Raw genomic sequence first — 22,781 nt, 5'->3', positions numbered from 1 at the left:
CTCCTTATCTTTCGGGCTTCTAAATGGAGACATGCTATAGGGTTCAGCCCTTCTCTTTCTAGCTTTCTGCCTTCAGTACCCCCATGCATGGACAAGGTCCAGCTGGGACCTCTCCCCTAAATCTCTACATTGTACATCCATCTCCCTTTTCAAAATCTCTATTTGGAGCTCTAATTGCATCACAGACATCACATAACCAAAGCAGAACTCCTGATTTCCCCTCAGACACACAGAGTCTTTCCTGAACTCAGTAAATGAAAGCTCCATCCTTTTCTGTCCAGAAACCTTGGTATTATCCTTGATCTCTCTCCCACACACCAATTCCAGTAGAGCTGAGAATCATCTTAGCTATTCTCTGGCCCAGGAGCCGGACTTGGACCTTCTCTCATGACATCACTGGTGCCTTCCATCTGAATTAGTGCACTGCCCTCCTAACTGATCTCTACCCTTTGGCTCGCCCTTTACCCCTGCCCTCCGTTCCCCCTGTAAGTCAGTATATGTCACCTTCCTGCTTAAAGCACTCCAGTGAGACTCCCAATTCTATGCCAAGCCGTAGTCCTTGAAGGACTTGGCCTTCTGCAGTCTAGCCCCTAGTTGTCCTCTGACCTTACCTTCCTTCTTCTGCCCCATGCTCTCTCCATTCCAGTGGTACTGGCCTCCTTGCTGTTTCTTAAAGAACTTTTCCTCCAGATACGGCTTGTTTCTTTGCTCCCTTCAGGTCTCCTCAGATGTCCCATAACTGCAGTAACTGTCCCTAATCACGCTATGGAACATACTAATAACCTCCATCTCACCCCAAGCAGTCCCTTTCCTATTTACCTTTTTTTTTTATTCTCCATTGCACCAATCTTCATCTCACAGGCCAGTCTTCCCATCAGAAATAAGCTCACTGAGGGCAAAGACTTTGTTCTCTACTGAACTCCCAGAGCCTGGAACACAGCCTGGCACTTGAGAGGAACTCAGTGCTTGCATATGTGCTTGAGTGAGTCAGTGTGTGCATGCGTGGGTGCGTGGGTGCGTGCATGAGTGGAAACAAGTAGATGGCGCCTCCATTTGAAGATGAGAGACAACACAGGTTACCAAGATTGGAGCTGGGATCCACTTTCTCTCCTCTCATTTAAGAGAGTGAATAAAGGACATACATGGAGATGTCAGAATTCCTACCTATACTTTAATCTTTTTTTTTTTTTTTCCCCTCCCTGAATTGGGACCACTAGTAAGGCATAAGATTTGGTTTCTGTTTTTAAAACACTTCTCTCTGGCAGATACTGCATGATATTATCTGAATTTAATTCTCATCAATAATGCCACTCAGCTTCTTTGGAGAGAAACATTTTCATTTCAGCTAAGTTTTCTGTGTTGATATAGCTGAATTGTCCACCAGTTGAATTGGTGTAGAAACTGAAGTTTTGTCAGAAGGCCCCAAAGTTCAACAAAAGCAGCTTATCTAAGCCCTTCTCTTATGTTCCATTTATATGAGGAATTACATTAATTTTTAAATGTTAAACCAGCCTTACATCCCAGGGAGAACTCCACTTGATCATGATATATAGTCCTCTTCATATTTGCTTACTTTACTTTGCTAATATCTTACTTAGGATTATTATATCTATGTTTATAAGGGATGTTGCTCTGTAATTTTCTTTTTTATTATGTATTTGTCAGGTTTTGGAATGAGAGTTATGCCAACCTCATAAAATTAGTTGGGAACCATTTCTTCCTCTTAAGGTTTCTGAAAGAATTTGTGTGCAATTGGTGTTACTTTTCTCTTAGGTTTGATAAAATGCACGCATTAAATCATTGCGCCTGAATTTTCTTTATAAGAAGGTTTTTGATAATTCAATTTCTTTACTGTCAGTTTTTTTCCCAAAGAATTTGTCCATTTCATCTGAGTGTCAGATTTGTTAGCATAAAGTTACTCACCATATCTCCTTATCCTTTTGCGATTGTAGATGTGATCCCTCTTTTCATTCCTAATGTGGGTAATTTGTGTTCTTTTTCTTAATCAGTCTAGCTAGAGTACTTGTCTTTTCAAAGAACAAATTTTGGACTTTGTTTATTTTCTCTATGTTTATCTGTTTCTTACTTCATTGATTTCTGATCTTTATTGTTTCCTTCCTCTTACTTATGTGAGTTTTACTTTGCTCTTTTTCTAATTTCCAAAGGTTGAACCTTAGGTTATTGCTTTGAGACCATTCTTTATTTCTAATGTGAGCATTTACAGCTATGCATTTCCCTTTAAGCACTACTTTACTATACCCCACAAATTTTGATGTTACATTTTCATTATTAGTCAGTTCTATTGATTTCTAATTTAATTCCATTTAGGTCAGAGAATATACTCTGTGTGATTCCAGTCTTTTTAAATATATTGAGACTTGTTTTATGGCCCAACATATAATCTACCTTGGTCAGTATATCATGTGTACCTGCAAAGATTATGTACAGTAAGTCACCAGGTTATAATCATCCAACTTACAGACAATTCATACTTGTCATTTGTTGTTGTTGTTGTTGTTGTTGTTAGATGCCATCAGGTTGGCTCCAAATCACAGCAAACCTATGTACAAAAAAATGAAACACTGTCTAGTCATGCACCATCCTCACAATCCTTGCTATACCTAAGCCCATAATTGCAGCCACTATGTCAGTCCAGCTCATTGAGGGTCTTCCCCTTTTTCATGACCCTCCACTTTACCAAGTATGATATCTTTCTCCAGAGAATAATCCCTTCTGACAACATGAACAAAGTAGAGTAAGTGAGACGAAGTCTGGCAATTTTTGCTTCCAAGGAGGATTCTGGCAGTACTTCCAGGACAGAATTGTTTATTCTTCTGGCAGTCTATGGTACTTTCACTATTCTTCACCAGTACCACAACTCAAAAAGCATCAACTGTTCTTCACTCTTCCTTATTCATTGTCCTACTTTCTTCACATGTATATGAGGCAACTGAAAATAGCTTAGGATAGGCAGGCACACCTTTGTCTTCAAGGAGACATCTTTGCTCTTCAGCACTTTAAAGAGGTCTCTCTTGCAGATTTGCCCAATGCAATATGACATTTGATTTCTTTTTTTGTGTGTGTGATTTGGGTGAAGATTTACAGAGCACATTCACTTTCCATATAGCAGTTTACATATACTTTGTCTCATGACATTGACCACAGTTTATCACAGTGCAACAGCTCCCCTCCCACTTCCTCCCCATAGTTACCTCTTCCCAGTGTCCATCCCTCCATGGACTCCTGCCCCCTAAGCTGTCTCCCTGTGCATAGGCAGCCCTTCTTTCTCAATGATTGTTCTCTCCAAGGAGTGTATCTACCTCAGGTAAATGTTCACCTCTATGCCTGTCTTCTGTTTGGCTGGAAACCACAGGTGTGGGTTCAATTCCAGACCTGAAGGGCAGCTAGGGGCCATAGCCTCAGTGGTTCCACAAGGCTGTATCAGACCAGCAAACCTGGTGTCCCCCCCTTTTTTTTTCTCCAAATGATTTTGAGTTTTGTTCCACATTGTTTTCCCTCTCTATCAAGAATCTGCTACACAGATCCCCTTCTAAGTGGATGACAGTGGTGGCCAGGCAACATCTAGTTCTTCTGGTCTCATAAGTCATATAGGCTGCAGATCAGATGGTGTACCAGTCACTAGGACCAATTGTTTCCATGAATTTTGGTTTTCTTCATTCTTCTTTGCTCTGGATGAGGAGAGACCCATCATTGCATCTCGATGGCAGCTTGGTAGCTTTTAAGATCCTAGTCGCTGCTTGCCAAAGTAGGAGGTGGAACAATGTTTTATATAGTATGTTATGCCAATTGAGCTTTACTCCATCTATACCATTAAGGTTAACTGTACTTCAGGAAGAGAGCTCTTCCCCAGTCGTATTTTGAGTGCCTTTGGACTTGAGGGGCGGGCTCATCATTCTGGCACTATTTAGGACAGTGTTTCATTGCTATTCATAAGATTTTCACTGGCCAGTTCTTTGAGAAGTAGATGGCCCCTTCCTTCTTAGTCTGGAAGCTCTGCTAAAACCTGTCCACCATGGGTAACCCTACCGGTATTTAAAATGCTGATGGCATAGCCTCCAGTCTCACAGCAACACACAAGGCACCACAGTATGACAAATAGACGAGTGGTGGACTTGGGAGCTCGGTAGCATAGTGCCTAAGGCACTTGACAGCTAACCAGAAGGCTGGCAGTTCAAACCCACCAGCCACTCCTCAGAAGGAAGGTTGGGTGATCTACTTCCGTAGTGGTACCACTTCAGAAACCCAAGGAGGGATCGCTATGGGTCGGGTCTGACTCAACAGCACACAACAACAGTGGTGGACTTTCCATTTAATATTATGTAAATTTGCCCTCACTTTGAAAGACTGAACCAACCCTGCTCACAACAATTGGTTTACCACAATCACCTTCACTTGCTGTAGGTGCACCTTTTAAATTATTGAAAAGGATTTCAGGCCTTTTGTTGCATTAAAACCAAAAATCAAACCCACTGCCATTGAGTCAGTTTTGACTCAGCAATCCTGTAGGACAATAGAATTGCCCCATAGGATTTCCAAGGCTATACATCTTTATAGAAGCAGACTGCCACATCCTTCTCCCACCAGAGCAGCTGATGGGTTCCCACCACCAACTTTTCAGTTTGCAGTCAAGCATTAACCACTGCCACCACCAGGACTCCTTTTTCTTGCACTGTAGTAAGGCTATATAAGAACCATATGCATCTATTTCAGCTTACCAACAAGTTCAACTTAAGGACACAGTTAGGAGTGATATCATTTGTAACCCACAGTCTGCAGCTATTGGGTATGGTGATCTGTACATACCAGTTAGGTCAAGGTGATGCCAGCATTATATATCTTCTGTGATTTTACTGATTTGGAGTTTATCAAATTGCTGAGGTAGAAGTGTTAAAATCTCCAACTATAATTGTGGTATTCTCTTTCTCTCCCTTTGTCAATTTTGCTTGATACATCTTGATCCTGTTATTAGACACATACATATTTTAAATTTTTGTGGTTTCCTAATTAGATGACCCTTTATCGTTATGAAATGTCTTTCTTTATCTCTGATAATACTCTTTGTCTTGATGTCATCTTTATCTGATGTTAATATAGCTATTTTAGCCTTCTTATGCTGAATAATTATATAATTTATCTTTTTCTCAGTTTACTTTCAACCATCTCCTTTTATAGTGTCTCAAAGAGAGCATATAGTTGGATCTTGCATTTGCATTCTTACATTCTGTTCTTACAATCTCTACTTTTTAATTAGTCTGTTTAATCTATTAATATTTAATGTAATTAGTGATACAATTGGATTTAGACCTGCCATTTTATTATTTTTCATTTATCCCTTCTGATTTTTGTTCCTTTAATCCTGCTTTTCTGCTGTCTTTAGTATTACCTGAATATTTTCAAAATTCCATTTTAATATGTTTACTTTTTTTTTCCATACACAGCATTTTTATTAAATATACGTTGTGAGAAAAAGAACACACTGAAATGCCATATTTCATGTAAATCAGGTGACTGAATGTCAATGACAAAAATAATCAAAGGAAGAAACAAGTCTTAAATCTCATAAGAGAGCAAGAATATAACTAAATTTTCATACAAGAAAACAATCATCAAAATATAAAAGGAAAGGAAATCTCTTTTGTAGACTATATTTTGAAATTCTACTTATTTATCACTTAAAAAATTCTAAACATATGAGGAATCTCACTCTTAGCAATATGTATGTTTTAATCAGTGGTAGAAGAAGCATTTTGACTACTCGTTCACACTGAGATGACAGTAACAGCATTTTTGTTGCACCACAGTATAGCTCACTGGCAGTACCAGTTAAAGATGGAGGAAGGTCTGCTGCTACTAATTTAGACAAAACCACGTCTGAAGCTTCAGTTACTCCCATGGTACACAAGCATTAACCAAACACTGCCAATGTTAAGGAGGCTTTGGAAAAAACATGAAAAATACTCTACATTGAATATGAACTTTGTGTAACTTCTTACTAATGACATTAGTGGACATATTTTAAATTATGTAGGTCTTCAATACAGACCAAAACTAGCAAGTATAATATGAAGCTAATAGAATAGTGTTAACATGTCTTGGGTGCTCTGGCAAATGTTTCGCTATAAATATTTGGAACACATCAGTTGAAAATCAACTGTATGCATGTTCAGAATGAATATTAGAGAGGAATCTTCATGTACCAGATATCCACAAACCACAAAGTGTTACACATGTGTTGGGGCACAATAAATACCTGTAGTTGGCTGACTTACCAATTACACATAGTTTAAGAAAGCTTGGGTAGTGGAGATGCAAAACATACACACACACACACACACACACATATATTTCTCTAATGACAGTCTACCAACATATATATGCTGCATGTCATAGTTAAAACTTTGTTATCAAACTAGCATAAATAAATAATCTGCAGTGAAAAGGAAGCTTTGAGTACAAAACTACTACCACTTATACAAGAGAGTGAATGTTAACGTTTCTTCGAGTTCTCATATATAAAAAAGATTTAATATTAAGGAAGAATACTTGTCACTTTAAAATTTTAGACAATATATGAATTTATAAAAAAGTCCAATTTTTAGATCGCTTTTTATATTTGGAGGAAAACAATACAAAGATAGAACTAGATTATGACTTTAAATATTTATGATCAAAATTAAATAATACACACAAAAAATCAAAACACATTTGTTGTTTTGTGCCGTTTATAACGCAAAGTGGTTCCATTGCAATAAACCTTTGGTAAAACACCAAAGATTGGTACGCTCTAGAGAAGAACCAGAGTGTTAATATGTTTTACCTACATCTCTTTGTGGGAGCTCTGGTAGCATAGTGCCTAAGGCACTTGACTGCTGGAAGGCTGGCAGTTCAAACCCACCAGCCACTCCTCAGAAGGAAGGTTGGGCAATCTACTTCCGTTGTAATACTGCCTCGGATACCCAAGAAGGGGTTGCTATGAGTCAGGTCCAACTCGACAGCACATAACAAGAAGAACACACCTCTTTGTATTATATTTTTTTGTGACCGCTGTAATGATTGTAATACACATTCTTAACCTTTCAATGAAGTCTAACTAGGGTTAATATTGTATTGTTACCTCATGTGAAATAAAAGAACCTCCAAAGCTTATAGGTCCATTTATTTACTCCCTGCCATGTCCTTTATGCTATAGTTGTCATGCATATTACAGCTGAATATATTACAGTCTCCACAATATAGTGTTAAAATTTTGGCTTTAAATAATATTTTAAAGAAATTGAGGACAGGGAGAGTCTTTTATATTTACTTATATTTTTACCATTACCAGTGTTCTTTATTTCTTCCTAAAAATTGAGTTTCCATCTGATATTATTTTGTTTGGCCTAAAGAACTTTCCTTAGCTTTTCTTACGGTATAGGTCTATCAGTGATGAATTCTTAGTTCTTTGACCAGGAAAACACCTTCATTGTGCCTTTATTCTGCTTTCATATAGTTCTTTAGTTTATATATATGTGTGTATATATATATATATATAATGTACATACATCTATTTATTTTTGTTACTTTGACCTAAAACAGTTTAGTTCTAAGAATCCCTACTCCAGAACTCAGCTATTACCATTACTGTAATTTTAAAGTCAGATTTATTGAGGTATAATTTACACAAAGTAAAATTCATCCTTTTTCATTACAGTTCTTTAGTTTTGACAGCCACACACAGACATATAATCATACAAAATCAAGACCATTTCCATAATCCCAAAAACACTCCCCCCCCCCCCATGCCCATTTGGTGTGGTCAGCCCCCTACTCCCACCCTGTAGGCCCTGGAAACCACTAACCTATTTTCTTTCCCTATGTTTTTGCCTTCTCCAGGATGCCATATGAATGGAATCCTCTAGTATGTAGCTTTTTGAGTCTGCCTTCTTTAACTGAGCATAATGTGTTTGAGCATCATACATACTGTTGCTTGAATCAATAGTTTATTCCTTTTTATTGCTGAGGAGTATTCATTCCATTGTACAGATGTCCCATTATTTGTTTATCTGTTTCCCAGTCAAAGGACATTTCAGTTGTTTCCAGTTTTTGGTGATTACAGATGATCACCATATGAACATTGACATACAGGTTTCATGTGAACGTAAGTTTTCATTTCTCTTAGGTAATACCTAGGAGTGGAATTGCTGGGTCATGTGGTAAGTGTATGTTCAGCTTTATCAGAAACTGCCAAGCTGTTTCCCAGCAGTTGTTGCATTTGACATTCCCACCAGCAGCTTATGAGGATTCTTTTTGTTCTTTTTGCTCCGTATCCTCACCACCCCTTAGTATGGTTTGTTTTTGTTTTGTTTTTGTATTCTCCCTTACTATTTTAGTAGGTAGACAGGTGTATCTCGTGGTTTTGATTTGCATTTTCCTGGTATCTGGTGATGCTAAACATCTTTTCATGAGCTCATCTGCCATTCATGTATCTTCTTTAGTGTAGCATCTATTCATCCTTTATTTTATTATGGGGTTGTTTCATTTCCTATTTTTGAGTTTTGAGTGTTCTCTGTGAATGCTGGAATTGCTTTTACTCTGGAAGAATATTTTCACTGGCTATAGAATTCAGAGTTAACTAGTTTTTGTTTGGTTGGTTTTCTTTCAGCACTCTTGTCTTTTGCCTTTTGGCCTTCCTTGTTTCTGATGAGTCAGCAGTCACTTGACTCATTTCCCCGTATGTAATGTGTTTTTATTTTCCTTGGCTGTTCAGTGTTCAAGATTTTCTATTTTTCCTTTTCAGCAGTTTGACTATGAGGGACCTAAATGTCGTTTTCACTATATTTTAAACTTCCTGCATCTGTAAATTTGTCTTATATCAAATTTAGAATTTTTAAACTATAAATTCTTCCAATACTTTTTTTCTGCTCCACTCTCTCCTCTCTGGGTCTTTCATTAACCATATGTCATACCCTTAGATGTTGTCTCACAGGCATATGAGGCGCTATCCATTTGTCGCCCATCTTTTCTCTCTTTGCTCTTCATAGTAGAGTATTTCTGTTGATCTGTCTTCAAGGTCACTGACTCTTCTTTCATCTCAATCTGCTCTTAAACTCATCCAATGACTATTTCATTTCAGATACTGTTTTTCAGTTCTAGAATTTCTATTTGATTCTTTTTATAGTTTCGTTTCTCATCTGAGAGTTCATATCTTTTCATTCATTACAAGTATATTTTCCTTTCCATAGTTATAATAGTTGCTTTAAAATCCCTATCTGCTACACTTCTAGTATCTGGGTCATCTTGAGGTCAGTCTCTGTTTATCTTTTCCTCTTGAGTGTAAGTCATGTCTTTCTGTTACCTCGTATGTAGAACAGTTTGGGATTTTATTTTGGATTTTGTGAATGACACATTGTAAAGACTATATTCTGTTATGTTTCTCTGGAGAGTGTTGATTTTTTGCTTTAGAAAGTTGAATTCAGACTGCAAACTTTGACTTACTGTGGTAGGCAGCAGCCAGAACCTCAGTACAGTTATTTTACTCTAAGCTCGGCTACTTGAGGACCATGGTCTGCAAGAGATCTGTGCCATGTTTATATACACAATCTCAGACTCCTCATCTCTTGTTCTCTTTTGGGGACCCCTCCTCCCCGTGCTCCAGGTGCTTTGGTTGCCCCAAACTCTGGCTTCTGCTGCTTCTATCTAGTAGCACTACATGTATCTTTCCAAGTTTTTGCTACATCATAGGGTAGCAGCTGGGACTTGCCCTTAGGTTAAAGGCTATAAACACCTAACAACAATAAAAAAAAAAAAAAAACAGGAAACTCATCAGTGCCATTCCACTCTTCTAAATTTCAGCTCCTTTAGCATTGGCCTGCACTTAGCCACTGTCCGGTACCTTAGTGTGTGTTTTATACATGATGCAGAGCTCACAGTTCTCTGTGAGATAACTGGTCCAGTAGGAGCTATTCAGCCCTTACTCAAACCTCCTTAATTTGCTAAGTTTTAAAGTCTTTACAGACTTCTTTTGAACAGATAAATTGAGGGCTAAGGTGTGAATTGGACACCAGGGGAGGAGTATCCAGGCATGTCCTCTGAGCCCAGTGGCTAACACAGGTGTAGGACGCCTGGAAATGCTTTAGCTCTGTTGGCTTGCCCTTGAGGTCAGCAGTTAGTGCGACCTTTGTTCTGTCACATACATCAAACCCAGCAGGAACTGGGAACAGGAAACTGGCAAAGTGGAGTAAATTATGAAATAAGCAGGTTTCTTTTCACTAGTATTCTGTGTACCTTAGAGGTTAGTCCTGTGGCTAAGACCCCTCGTTATTCTGACTCTTCTTGTTTTGTTCTTGCTTTTCAGATTAAACAGAGCCAGTCAGACTTACTTCTTCCCGATCCATTTGACAGATCAGCTTCTCCCCAGTGCTGTGTTCTACGCCACTGTCGGGCCTCTGGTGGTCTACTTCGCTATGCACCGTCTGATCATCAAACCATATCTCAGGGCTCAGAAAGAGAAGTGAGTTTAAAATACATCCTGGGAAGATCAATAAACAGCTCTGCCTCAGCTTTCTCATCTGTAAAATGGAGCTGATAATAGATCCTACTTCATAGGGTTGTCAGGAAAATTAATTAATGCAAATAAGTGCTTGACATGGCATCTGTCCCGTAAAAGCTTAGTAAATGTTAACTGTTGATTGTCCTCATTAGTAGTGGTAGTACTGTTACCCTCTTATTCATGATCTTCCTGCTGCCAAATTGGTTTAAATATTATTGAGATTATACTATGACGATAAGAGATTAAAAGGTCTTCCTTTTTCTTAATCTGACAGTTTCTTTTCCTGGCACTGAATTCAAAGAGGAATGGGTTCCAGGTTCTTATAGAGGGGACATGCATTAATTTTTGTTGTGGAAGCTGTTGAAATGTAAATTTTTTGCAGTTTCTCATAAATAATCCATTGGGGCCTGGTATTAGGTTCAAACTCTCAGTGAGAAAGAACCCCTCTATGGGAAACTGAGAGGTGGTTTAGACAATGATCGGATTTGCTAAAGCATTGCAGGTGGAGAGTCTAGGAAGATGGAATGACTCTCATCTGTGGGGCCCCTCTAGCCTTTGAGTGGCTATAGTTTAAGGTCCTGATTCCCCACAAGGCCTGAGGCCTAGAAGAGACTGTGACAGGGTAAAGTCCTTTGACTGGGGCAAGTGTATGCAGACCCAGAGTCCCTGTGCTTTGCTAAAGGGAAATATTTTTATGTCTACCTAAAGTGGCATTCACTGTCTCCAGCAAGTGTGTTCTGTAATAATACTGGAAAGTGGCCGGCGCCTCCTCATCTTCTGCTCAGACCGCCCACTTTCGTTTGACTCTTGCCAGGTGGAGTCTGTTTTCCAGAGAGAGAACGTGGGCCTCGAGAGGCAGGGCAGAGCCACCTCGGGATAAAATGGAGCAGTGCAGGCCTGGGACTAACAGATTGGCTTGAGCTTGTTGTAGACATACTTGAGAAAGCTCTTGAACTAGAAACCCTCTCAGATCACAAAGTGTTTGCTGGGCTTAGGGCCAGCAAGGGGGCTCTGTTGACTCACTGCTGTGGAACACTTGCTAATGTGTGGCTTGTGTTTCCCTCACACAAGGGAGTTGGAAAAGCAGAGGGAGAGCACAGCCACGGACATTCTGCAGAAAAAACAAGAGGCAGAAGCTGCTGTAAGTGCCATGTAAACTGCCACCCGGCAGTGTGTTTGATCCTGCTTCATCTCTGCGAACTTCCCTACTGCTCCCAGGTAGACCAGAGAATGCAGTGACAGCTCCTCTCTGCCGGCTAGTCCCCATTTCTCAGACTAGGGCTGCATGGAGCCCAAACTTTGGTTTCAAGTTTGGTTTCACACAAACTTTGGTTTCAAGGGCCATGGTCCCAGACTCTTTCCTCAATAACCTCATTGTTTATTTTAGGATATCTATTGCTTATGGCCCACAAGACTGGGGACTTCCATCCCTGTCCTTATGGTTATATACACCTTTGGAAAGCATAACAAGGTGTTTCCATAGCTGTGGGCATTGTCCTCTTACGGGTCTTATGGGAATGGTGCTCTCCTGGAGAATGGCAGAGTACCTGTCAGTCTTTCATGGATGGAAGGACTGAGATAAAGATGCATACATCACCCAGGCAGGTGACCTGAAGCATGCCATGAACACACCTGCAGCCTGGACAGCCTGTGCCCATCAGAGGGAAAGCACAGCTCTGCCTAGCAGGCTGGGGCCTAAGAAAAGAGGCCCTTGGCAAAAAAGATAAGATTCTAACTTCCCATATGGGCTTTCCTTTATTTTTAGTGTTGACAGCGTATTCAGTACTTTCTGACTGGGTTTGTAAAGCCAGCTTGCCTCTTATGACCCCTTGAAAGGAGCTGTCATTGCTGTCTGTCATTGCTCACGCTGGGCTCACTAGTGCGGGAGATGGGGGTCGGGGGTGTTGTACCATTGCCAGAGCTGATTACTGTAGGATTTGGTTCCAGAGTGAGCTGGTTCCAGGGCTGAGCTTTCCTGGCCTCCAGTTCCCTTACCTCACAGAATCCTGAGCAGGTATGTAGCAGGGACAAAGGGCCTCAGATACGTCACCATGTCCACCATACAGACCCTGTGTCCCTGGCCTGCTGGATGAAGAGGCAGGACTAGCAAGGGCCCTGATGGTGGTCATCTTTGTTCTTTGGCAGGTTCGGTTGATGCAGGAATCTGTCCGAAGGATAATTGAAGCAGAAGAGTCCAGAATGGGTGAGAAGAGGGGTCCACTCAGAATGGGACTAGGGGAGGGGGTGCCAGATCAGGGTCTCATAGGAGCCCACGGCTCCTACAGCCAAGCTGAGAAGAGACATGCTGTGGAGGCCAACTTTGGCCCTCACTGAGATCATCCTTCAGGGCTCATCATTGTGAATGCCTGGTATGGGAAGTTTGTCAATGACAAGAGCAGGAAGAACGAGAAGGTCAAGGTGATTGACGTGACTGTACCGCTGCAGTGCCTGGTGAAGGACTCCAAACTCATCCTCACAGAAGCATCCAAGGTACAGCAGTGCCAGCCACAGCCTGCCTTGTGATTAGGAGACTGGAAAAGGGAAAACGGGCAGTTTGAGGAACAGATTCCTTCTAATAAGGACAGACTGGCCCCTGAAACAACTAACAACTTTGCTGCAGGGGGTCCTTCTCATGGCCTGTTCACTGCCTGAGGTGCTGCCTGAGACCCAAGTGATAGCAGCATTGGAACTATTTCTTTCAGTCAGTGAATCGGCTACTATGTCTGGGCCTTTTATGGATGTGGCAGCACACAAAACAGACATCTTGCCTTTGTGGTGTTTACAATCTGTGTCTTCCTTGCCTGGTTTCAGAAGGAACATGAGATCAGTTGGAGCCCATGTATGTGACTCACTGCTGGAGCTTGGGCATGGACTATAATGATGAATGGAAAAGCAGGTTAACACTCGGGCCAGGGAGCATCAGCCTCCCTGAGAAAGTCCCCTGGTGTCTTGGCCGGGCTTCTGTGAGGATGGCAGTGTCTTTAGCCTGAGGCAAGGAGCCTGTATTGAGAGGGAAGTCTAGGGCTAAATATGCAATTTACTGAAATTCTCATGTTATTTTCCTTCAAGCTCTAAAGCTTACATCTGTCAAGAGCAGCTCCAGAGGGAAAAGTCAGGCCCCCTCCAGATGCATCTTAAGCCAGAAGCAGAGTATCAGGCTATTTTAAATCGCTGTCTCCTCAGTGCTTAGAATCACAATCTGTATGTTCCAGGCTGGGCTGCCTGGGTTCTATGACCCTTGCGTGGGTGAGGAGAAGAATCTGAAAGTACTCTACCAGTTCCGGGGCGTGCTGCATCAGGTGATGGCGCTCGACAGTGAGGCCTTGAGGATACCAAAGCAGTGTGAGTAGCTGCTCCCTTGCAGGCCCACCTTGCCGCATGGACCAGGCAGGGGCGCTTAGCTGCATCAGAGCAGCTGCCCAGCATGTGGGACACTGGCCACTTGTGTCCCTCTCTGCTGCCCCTTAAGGAGCAAGGATGTTGATGCTCTAGCATTGCAGCTTGCGCAGAGCCATGATCTGATGCACTGAGGAAGGGGCTTTGTCCCCTTCAGGGCTGCATTAGTGAGCTCTTCCCTTGGAAGCTGACTGAGTGTGAAAGCCAAGCTCCTCGTGTTCCAGAACCCACTGGCTCTTGGCGGCTGGTGTGCTGCTTGCCAAGACCCAGGCAGCCTCTGGCCTCTGCAGTGGCTGAGCCCCACAGGTAGAAGGAATGGGCACAGCTGCCTTCTGACACCAAGTTTGTGTTTTCTTTTACAGCACACAGGATTGATACAGATGGATAAACTGCCTGAGAAACCAGATTAAAAAGAGGCTGCAAAAAATCTTATCCTGGGAGTCTACAAATTTGGAAGCAGGGAAAAACCCCAGACATCAGATGTTTTATTTTATATTATTCCTATAGATGGTGGTACTGTATCAGTTCTGTGCAGGGACATGCAGACAACCCAGCTCTCATGGGTGCTGCAGAAAGAGCCGAGGCAGCCCCACCTGGACCAGGACTGCTGCACAACCCATATCTGTTGTCCTAAGGATCATGTTCCTGGCGGGAGGGACACCAGATGGCCCCTAGTCCCCACCAGGCTCCTCGGCACGTGTGCTGACTGCTGCCTGTAGTTCTCGTTCTGTCCTCAGGTGTTGATGGAGCTCCCTACCCTCACATTTAGGGCTGTGAGCTACTTTTCCTGTAACTCGGATTGAACATGGCAGACAGAATGGAAAGGAAGGAAGGAGTTGCCCACACTGGGGCCTTCAGGATCAAGTGAGCCTCTGCTCAGCCAGCTTCCTGACCACTGTCTCTCTGTGTTGAAATGTTGCTGAGCAAACCTGGAGAGCAGTCTGGGTTTATCATCTGCTTCCTCTCTGGGAACATCTGGGTCTGGAAACTGGTCTCCTTCCTCCCACTCCTAGAGCCTCTCAGAGCAATCATTCCAGCTGCCCCTGTCCTGGGTCCTTCCCTCTTCTAGGAGTCACCCCAAGTCCTATCATGGAGAAAGGCCCCAAGGCCAGCAATGCAAGCTATACTTCCACCCCACACACTGCTGCGTGTGACCTGCCTGTGCCAACCCAGACCTACAGCACAGGCTTGCAATGGAGAGAGGCTCACAAGGAAAGGGGAGAGCATTAGTTCATGGGGAGTTAAAGACCTGGGCTTCAGACTTGTGCCAAATCCTAAGAAGGAACAACACAAGGAAGGCTGCTCTGGTATGAGGGAGGGGGGAGACCAACCAGGCTGCCTTCTACTGCACGCCTGTGTCACGCTCAAGCCCCCAGCAGATGGCACTGCTGTTCCCCACACGCCACCTCGCCTTCTGGGGTGTGGCTCTGCTCTCAAGACCCTTTCTTCTCTTACCTGTTCTGCAGATGCAAAAGTCTTTAGAAGCTGAGGTACCCCTGTTCAGCCAGCTCTGTTACCTGAAGTGAAAACTACCCTCTGAGCTGGGGGGTGGGGGGAGCACTGTCCCCCCCTATACCCGGCAGGGTTCCTGTGCTCCTAGGAGAGCCCAGCTTCCTGGACGGACTGAGCCATGGGAACACAAGGCTGCTGGGCAGTGGCCTGACTGCTGGTCCAGGCAGGCTGACCAGCTGTACTCCTTCAGCTGCGGCTAAAATCAGGGCCCACTTCCCTGGCACCGGCACCAGTCATTGCCAACAACCTTCTTCCTCTAATTCTTAAACACAGTCCAGGCTGTATAATCTCCATTTAAACAAACAAGTCTCTCTGACCTGGGCCCTGAATGTGAATTGTGCAATACAATAAACTGTGTTAAGTGGGTCTCTCTGGAAACAGGCCTGTGTTCTCTTGACTGCAGGTGGTTCTTCCAAGCACCAATTTTCTTCATTCGTTTGAAGTCAATTATACAAAAAGCACCCTCACACCATAATAAACCTTTCTGGAAAGCTGGGAATGGAACTTGTTATCTGTGTGTTTTTTAGGAGTGAGCTCCCACACACACCCAGCTCATTCTCACCCTTTATCTGTTTGAACCGCATTTTAAACCATCGGCTTAAACTGAAGCTATGGTTCCGTTTTCTAGTCTGAGAAGTAGAGTCCAAAGTTAGATCATTTAGATTTAAAAATCATTTAGATCTTTGTTTTCTCACTAACAAGAGTCACATTTGGGGGGAGGGGGAAATCCAAGGTAACCATACTCAGTGTGCTCTTGACAGCTTGTACAGAGCTGCTTCCCTGGGGAGTCTGCGAAGCCACCCTGAAGTACGGAAGGAAAATCTTCATGTTCTTAGTTATTTTTCAAACGGAGGAAACCCCATTTAGGGAGGAGACACTGGTACAGCAAGACACTATTAAGCTGTTCGCTCAAACTAAGCCAGAAGCGGAGTTACTCCTTGGATTAGGGGACCAGTCTGAGCCCCTTACTGTAGGGACACTGGCTGTCCAAGCTGACCCCATTCACACTGCCATGGGCTCAGCCCTCACCCCTCTTCCTCTTGGGGACTAGGAATGGTCCTGTGGGCCCTGAATGCCCTGGGAGCCACCACCCCTCAGGAAGTGCATTCTCTGGAGAAAGCTTCTCCCTGGGGTACATTCTGAATGGTTCCTCGAGCCTATGGTGCCCCCCTTGCCTGCCCAGCTTGTGTGGAAAGTATGACCATAAATAAGCCTGCTTCAACAGTGAATGCATGTCACCACATGACTGACTTGTCACACTCATGGTTCCCTCCCTTTTGCCTGATGGCTCCTCTAAACACGTCACCAGGTTTGCCGTCCTCTCATTGTCACTTTCCAAGTGTTGGCAGCTGACAGAAATGTCACCAACCACCACGAGACCAAGGGTGCTCTGGCTGCGCTCAGCTCTGCTGCTTGGGCCGCGCGCAGCTTGGGGTCCCTGCCGCCCCTCTCTGTGACTCTGTGCAAGTGCTGAGGAGGCGGCCCATCCTCCGCATCTCCAGCCTCTGTGCTCTCAAGCGTCTCCGAAGCTTTTCATTTTCCTTCAGCGTGAGGAAGAGTTTTTTTTTCAGGGCATCCAAGTCCAAAAGAGCATAACTGTGATCTGAGGGCTGCTTCATCCCCGAGGGGCTGGCCAGCTGACCAGGGGTCTCCGCTGCTTCCGGCCTATATGGCAAGACCTGAGGACAGAGGCAGAAAATCGGGGTGCTCTGGTCCTGGCACACTGTGGCAATGCTGTTTTTGCCAGCATGGAAGGGGTGGTGGGGTCCCTGGGGGAGGCCAGCTCATCAACACCTGGTTGTACAATTTATTTTCCAAGGCTCTCCTGAGATTCAAGGCAGCTGTGGCCCCGTCGTGGTTGCACAGCTGGCTCTTTGCTGGGAAGGTGTAACTGATGTGCACACCAAGGTTCACACCACGCTTCTTGTAGCCCACCGCTGAGGGGAGCCTCTGTGCAGACCCATGGTTTGCGGGAAGCAAATCATCTCCTGGCTGAGACCCACCCACTGCATGCTGCCTTCTTACCAGACCTACGAGGCAGGCCCAGTGTCTTACCTCTTTCCCAGAGGCTTCGGCTCTTGGGGACAACTGAAGTTCTGCCACGTCCTTGCTTTTTCCTGTGCCATCCACCCCCGCCACGGGCAGGACCTGAGGAACAAGGCAGAGTCAGGCTCAGCTGCTACAAACACCAGAGCCTCCAAAGCTGGAACTCATCGTCCTAGGCACCAGTCGCCCTGTCTTAGGGAGTAGCAATGACTGGGGACCAGCCACATAGTTTGTGCGGTGACACAAACCACCAGCCACTTCCTACCACAGACTCGAGAGACAGACCTTAAGAAACAAAGCACAACCCACACCTGAAGCCAGCTGAGACTGACAGCGCCAGAAAGCACAAATGAGCAGCTTGCCTTCCCTTTTCCCGGGAGGTAGGGGTCCGCCCCCCGAGTTTAATGCCACCCGTCTCCTCCGCACAGAGCAACACTGCTCAGACGCTCCAGTGACAGTGACAGCTTGGAGCAGACGAGCAGACGCACCTTTTCTTAGAGCTGGCATTTCCTCTCACTCTGCCCAGGTCTGTGTCCTCCTTAACCAGCTGCAAAAGTTACAGACACCAGGGAGCAGTGGGGGGGGGGGGGCACTAAGGGCACTACACCCTGAGAACCCCTATAGCCAGGGCTTGGGCCTCCTTTGTCTTCACTCCACTACTCGGCTCAGCTCAGGCCTGATACAGCGAGAAATGGTTATGAACTATGACCCGAAGCTCTGCCTCTCCCTGCCCTCTTGGGTTCTGCTTTTTCCCCCAAAGATGTTCCCGTGTCTTGGGCCACAGGCTCATGAGTAGGTCCTCTGAAGCCAGGCCCTATGTAATTCATGTGTGTTACACCGGGACCTGGCATTCCTCCAGGCACATAGTAAGTGACTCAGTAAATGTATTTAATGAGTAACCATCACATAGCAGAAAATGTACCTCACTACCTCACACGCCACCAACTTAGAATCAGCAGTCCCCAGAACAGCCAGATGGCCATATCCCCAGAGCAGAGTCTGCCCAAGACCAGTGAGGCTACACCCAACTCTCACACCACCTTGGCATGGAAAGCACTGTTGTTGTTAGGTGCCACTGAGTCAAATTTCAACTCAAAGCAACCTTGTATGACAGAAAAGGACTGCCCCATAGGGTTTTCTAGGCTATAATCTTTACAGGAATAGATTGCCAAGTCTTTCTCCCACAGAGCTGCTGGGGGAGGTTCCAACCACCAACCATTTGGTTAGCAGCCAGGTACCTCACTGTTGTGTAACCAAGGCTCCTCACTGAAAGAACTAAGAAGTATGAATTACAACTGTTTCCCCCTCCCCCAAGTCGGTAAACTATAATCTCCCTAAGACATGTAACTCAAATCCTTATTTTGTAGCTAAAAACTTTACCATAAATGTTGGAAAGTGGTTATTTGCTACCAAACAAGTATTGACCACCTACTTTGTGTCAGCCAGTGTTCTGGGTATTGGGAATAAAGCAAGGAACCAACCAAAGCCCCTGCCCTCATAGGGCTTACGTTCTATCTAGGAAGACAGGTGAGGAGGAAAAGGATAGGAAGGGCCAATGGGTGAGTAGGAACAAGGTGGTCAGGGCAGCCTTAAAGCAGCTGTGAACAGATGTGAGTAAGGTGAGGCGGTAGGCACGTGCACATGTGGGGGTAGGTCATCCAGGGAAAGGGGAGAGCAAATGCTGAGGCTCAAGGCCAGGCATTCTGGGCATGTCTGCTGCCAAAATGGCAGCCTGTCATTCATGCTTTCCCCTCTTGTACTCACAGCTCCCAAGATGATCAAACTAGCCTAAGTATAGAGTCCCTGGGTGAAAGGAATGTGAACATGCTCACTGCTAATGGAAGGTTGGAGGTTCAAGGCCACCCTGAGGTGCCTTGGAAAAAAGGCCCGGCAATCTACTTCTGAAAAATCAGCCGTTTAAAAACCCTGTGGAGCACAGTTCCACTCTGACACACATGGGGTCGTCCTGAGTCAGAGAGTCAAGTCAAGGGCAACTGGTAGCATACACCCTGCTGTTTGTCCCCCTACTGCTTTTCCTTCAAGCTCCAAGTGGGGACACCACCTATGGGCCTGCATTATGGCGTATGATGTGCCTTTATGATTCATGAAATTCAATATAACCCACTCCCCTGACTTCACTTCCAGGTGCTCATCATCTCTCTCCTGAGCCCGACCAACACATCACGCCCCTCCATGACATTTCTACCTCCGTGTGAAGCTCAGATGCCTCGGTGCTGCCTGTCTCAGGAACGAGGAAACCACACATCCAGGTGCTCACCGAGCTCTGCTTTCCTTCTCCCACCACCACCCACCCGCAGATCTTCCAGGCCTGCCCTCCTGCTGCACTCACTCCTCCTCCCTGCAGCCCACCTGCTGCTCAGACTACCAAGGGCTGCCCTCCCCTGGGACACTCAGTGGACTCCAAACCACCTTCCCACCAAGGGCTGAATTAAGGCATACGAAGGCCCTCAAAAAAACAAAAAACCAACTCATTGCCATTGAGTCAATTCTGACTCACAGCAACTCCCAATGGGTTTCCAAGGCTGTAAATCTTTATGGAAGCAGACTGCCTCATCTTTCTTCCTCGGACCAGCTGATGAGTTTGAAACACTGATCTTTTCATTACCAGCAAAATGCCGTAACCACTACCCTGCCAGAGCTCCAAAACACTAAGAATCTGTGGTGCCCCCTCCTCTGCTTACTCATGCATTTGAATGGGCTATCCTTGATGTAATTGAATGCAAAAGTGGCATATGCCACTTTTGCAGAATGAGATGAAATGGATTATAAAATTTTCAGTGGATGCAAAGTACTAAGATTTTTACTATATACCACATTTTCTACAAAAATATTCCACATATTCTATAACAGAGAAAATGAGTCAGTGAACTTAGCCATTTCAAAAATCAATATAAAATTCTGTTAATTTCCTACAACAAAAAATTGATTTTCACCAATTTTGCTTTAACCTGCTCATGACTTCAGTTTTGATGCTTATTTCATAATAAATGCTACAATTATAAATGAACAAATTAAAAGATATCATAAAAGAAATTTAATGAACAGAAAACAAATATTACAACAAATTATTTTATTATTAGATAGATTTGTATCTCTAACATGTTATAATTAAAAACATTTCTTTCTATTCTTTGCTCTTAGAAATTCTTCAATGATTTTGTCACAATTAAGCTGTTGAACAGTATCCAATTCCATAAAGAATAAAGATAATGAATCAAGTCTTTCTTGAATTATTGTTGTACGCTGAGGGTTTCTGAGTCTCTTAAGGGATGAAAATGAGCATTCTGTAGTTTGGTTTGTGATTATTAAAGTTAGGAATATGTGTAAAGCCATTTCAGCATTGGGAAATATGCATTGTATTTTATCTTCCATTATGCAATCAAACCTACATGAGTAAAATCTGTTTCCTGAATCTGTAAACTCAGTTCTCATGTAAGAATGAAACTGTTGCACTTCTCCATAAAGGTTTATATCTAAGTCATCCAGATAAGCCTGCACTAATTTCTTGGATGCCTTCATGCATTTTTCATCAGTTATTTCATTTCCACATTGTTTAAGAAGGAAAATCTATTTGAAATAACTTCACACACTTTTGCCCTTCTTTTCATACATGATTCAAGGGTACGGATGATGGTGTAGTATGTGGTTATGTGAAGCTGACCTCTGGCACCCAGTGCTACTTCTGGAGCATGTATGTCATGTACCTGTATCTTTCTAATGCTTCTGCAACAGTGAACCGCTTGATAATCACTATTGGGCAGTATTTGTTTTGTTGTGTTCTCAATTTTTTCAAAATATTCTCTGAAATTATTTAAATACCCTGTTGATAACTGGTAGAGATCTGTGCATATCTTTAAATTTATTTATGAATCTTAGAGTGGAAAGCTTGACTCATACAATGAAAATGCTACAATGTATTATTCTACATAACCAACATGTATACATATTCTACAGTTTGCACTTTGTTGGTGATGTTTTCAGCTTCTCTTTTGATATCTCCTTTTTGTGTCTGGTCTTCAGCAATATTTTCTAAAGTATCTATAATCTGAGTGTACGATTCTAGGACTCCACTCATTGCCATAGTATGTGCTTCCTAAGGTGTACTTAAAAAGCATTTTAATGCTCAATCGTTGCCTAAATATGTTTTAAGAAGTGCTCATTGGTGAGTATTGTTGTTGTTAGATCATCGAGTCAGTTCCAACTCATAGTGACCCTAAAAACAACAAAATGAAGCATTGCCCTATCCTGCACCACCCTCACAATCCTTGCTATGCTGAGCCAATTGTTGCAGCCACTGTGTCAATCCATCTCATTGAGGGGTTTTCCTCTTTTTCTACTGACCTCTCCTTTACGAAGAATGATGTCCTTCTCCAAAGACTGATCCCACCTAATAACACGTCCAAAGTATGTGAGATGAAGTCTCACCATCCTCACTTCTAAGGAGCAACAGAGTCTTCATTGCATGGCCTTGAGCCTCTAGGAGACCCAGCAAAAGTAAAAGCTTCAAAGACTAAGTTCTTAGAGCACTGGCCAGCCAGCTTCTGCAGCAGGAGCCTGTTGTAAGGCATGATTCATTCAAAAAGTGGCTTTATTACGACTTCCCTTAAAGCAAAGGCATCACCAGCGAGGTTGAGAGTCCCAGAGCTTAGCTAATGCTGCTCTCACTGATGTTCCTGGCCTTCACTTTCCTTGAAAATGCCTGTCTTCCTCCTCCCCACCCCCAAATGCTGGGTGAATCCATGCACGCTGGCTCTGAGATGAACAGCAGTGGGGGTCCCTACCTGCACGGAGTCTTGGAAGGCAAACACTGTGGGCACAGCATTGTGCTTTAGGTTTTTGCGGTTTCCAAAGGCACTGAAGCACTCAGGTCGGAAGTGCTCGGAGCAGATGACGGTGTGCTGCTTGGGCTTGAAGTTGCCCCGGCCGATGTTCAGCACCCATTTCTTCAGCAGTTCTGGGCGGCTGAATGGGAACCTAGGGGCAGAGAAAGGAGATGGCAGAGTATTGACAATGCTGAATTTTCACGTTGTTGTTGTTGTTGTTAAGTGCCGTTGAGTCGTTTCCGACTCATAGCAACCCAATGCACAGCAGAACGAAACACTGCCCAATCCCGCACCAGCCCCACAATCCCTGCTATACTTGAGCCCATCATCGCAGCCACCATGTCAATCCATCTTGTTGAAGGCCTCCCCCTCTTTCATTGACCCTCCACCCAACCAAGCATGACATCCTTCTCCAGGGAAGTGAGGATGACTTA

At 43.8% G+C, this 22,781-nt stretch overlaps 2 protein-coding genes across 2 annotated transcripts in view; one reads left to right on the top strand and one right to left on the bottom strand.

The window, feature by feature from the left end:
- DNAJC11 (DnaJ heat shock protein family (Hsp40) member C11) overlaps positions 1-14,333 on the top strand; it is a 94,325-nt gene extending 79,992 nt beyond the window's left edge. The window contains exons 11-16 of the mRNA XM_007942588.2: positions 10,355-10,510; positions 11,621-11,690; positions 12,695-12,752; positions 12,897-13,039; positions 13,762-13,891; positions 14,308-14,333. Coding sequence (XP_007940779.1) covers positions 10,355-10,510; positions 11,621-11,690; positions 12,695-12,752; positions 12,897-13,039; positions 13,762-13,891; positions 14,308-14,333 — 583 coding nt within the window. The remainder of the gene's footprint in view (positions 1-10,354; positions 10,511-11,620; positions 11,691-12,694; positions 12,753-12,896; positions 13,040-13,761; positions 13,892-14,307) is intronic.
- A 2,524-nt stretch (positions 14,334-16,857) lies between these two features.
- THAP3 (THAP domain containing 3) overlaps positions 16,858-22,781 on the bottom strand; it is a 15,107-nt gene continuing 9,183 nt past the window's right edge. Inside the window, exons 2-5 of the mRNA XM_007942649.1 lie at positions 22,306-22,498; positions 17,988-18,050; positions 17,513-17,605; positions 16,858-17,136 (exon numbers count right to left, since the gene is read on the bottom strand). Coding sequence (XP_007940840.1) covers positions 16,858-17,136; positions 17,513-17,605; positions 17,988-18,050; positions 22,306-22,498 — 628 coding nt within the window. The remainder of the gene's footprint in view (positions 17,137-17,512; positions 17,606-17,987; positions 18,051-22,305; positions 22,499-22,781) is intronic.

Source organism: Orycteropus afer, unplaced genomic scaffold (assembly GCF_000298275.1).
Source record: "Orycteropus afer afer isolate SDZICR_OR568_19922 unplaced genomic scaffold, OryAfe1.0 scaffold00094, whole genome shotgun sequence".
In the NCBI taxonomy this organism is placed as follows: Eukaryota; Metazoa; Chordata; class Mammalia; order Tubulidentata; family Orycteropodidae; genus Orycteropus; species Orycteropus afer.
The sequence above is the reverse complement of the archived record's forward strand: the minus strand, read 5'-3'. Positions and strand labels throughout refer to the sequence as shown.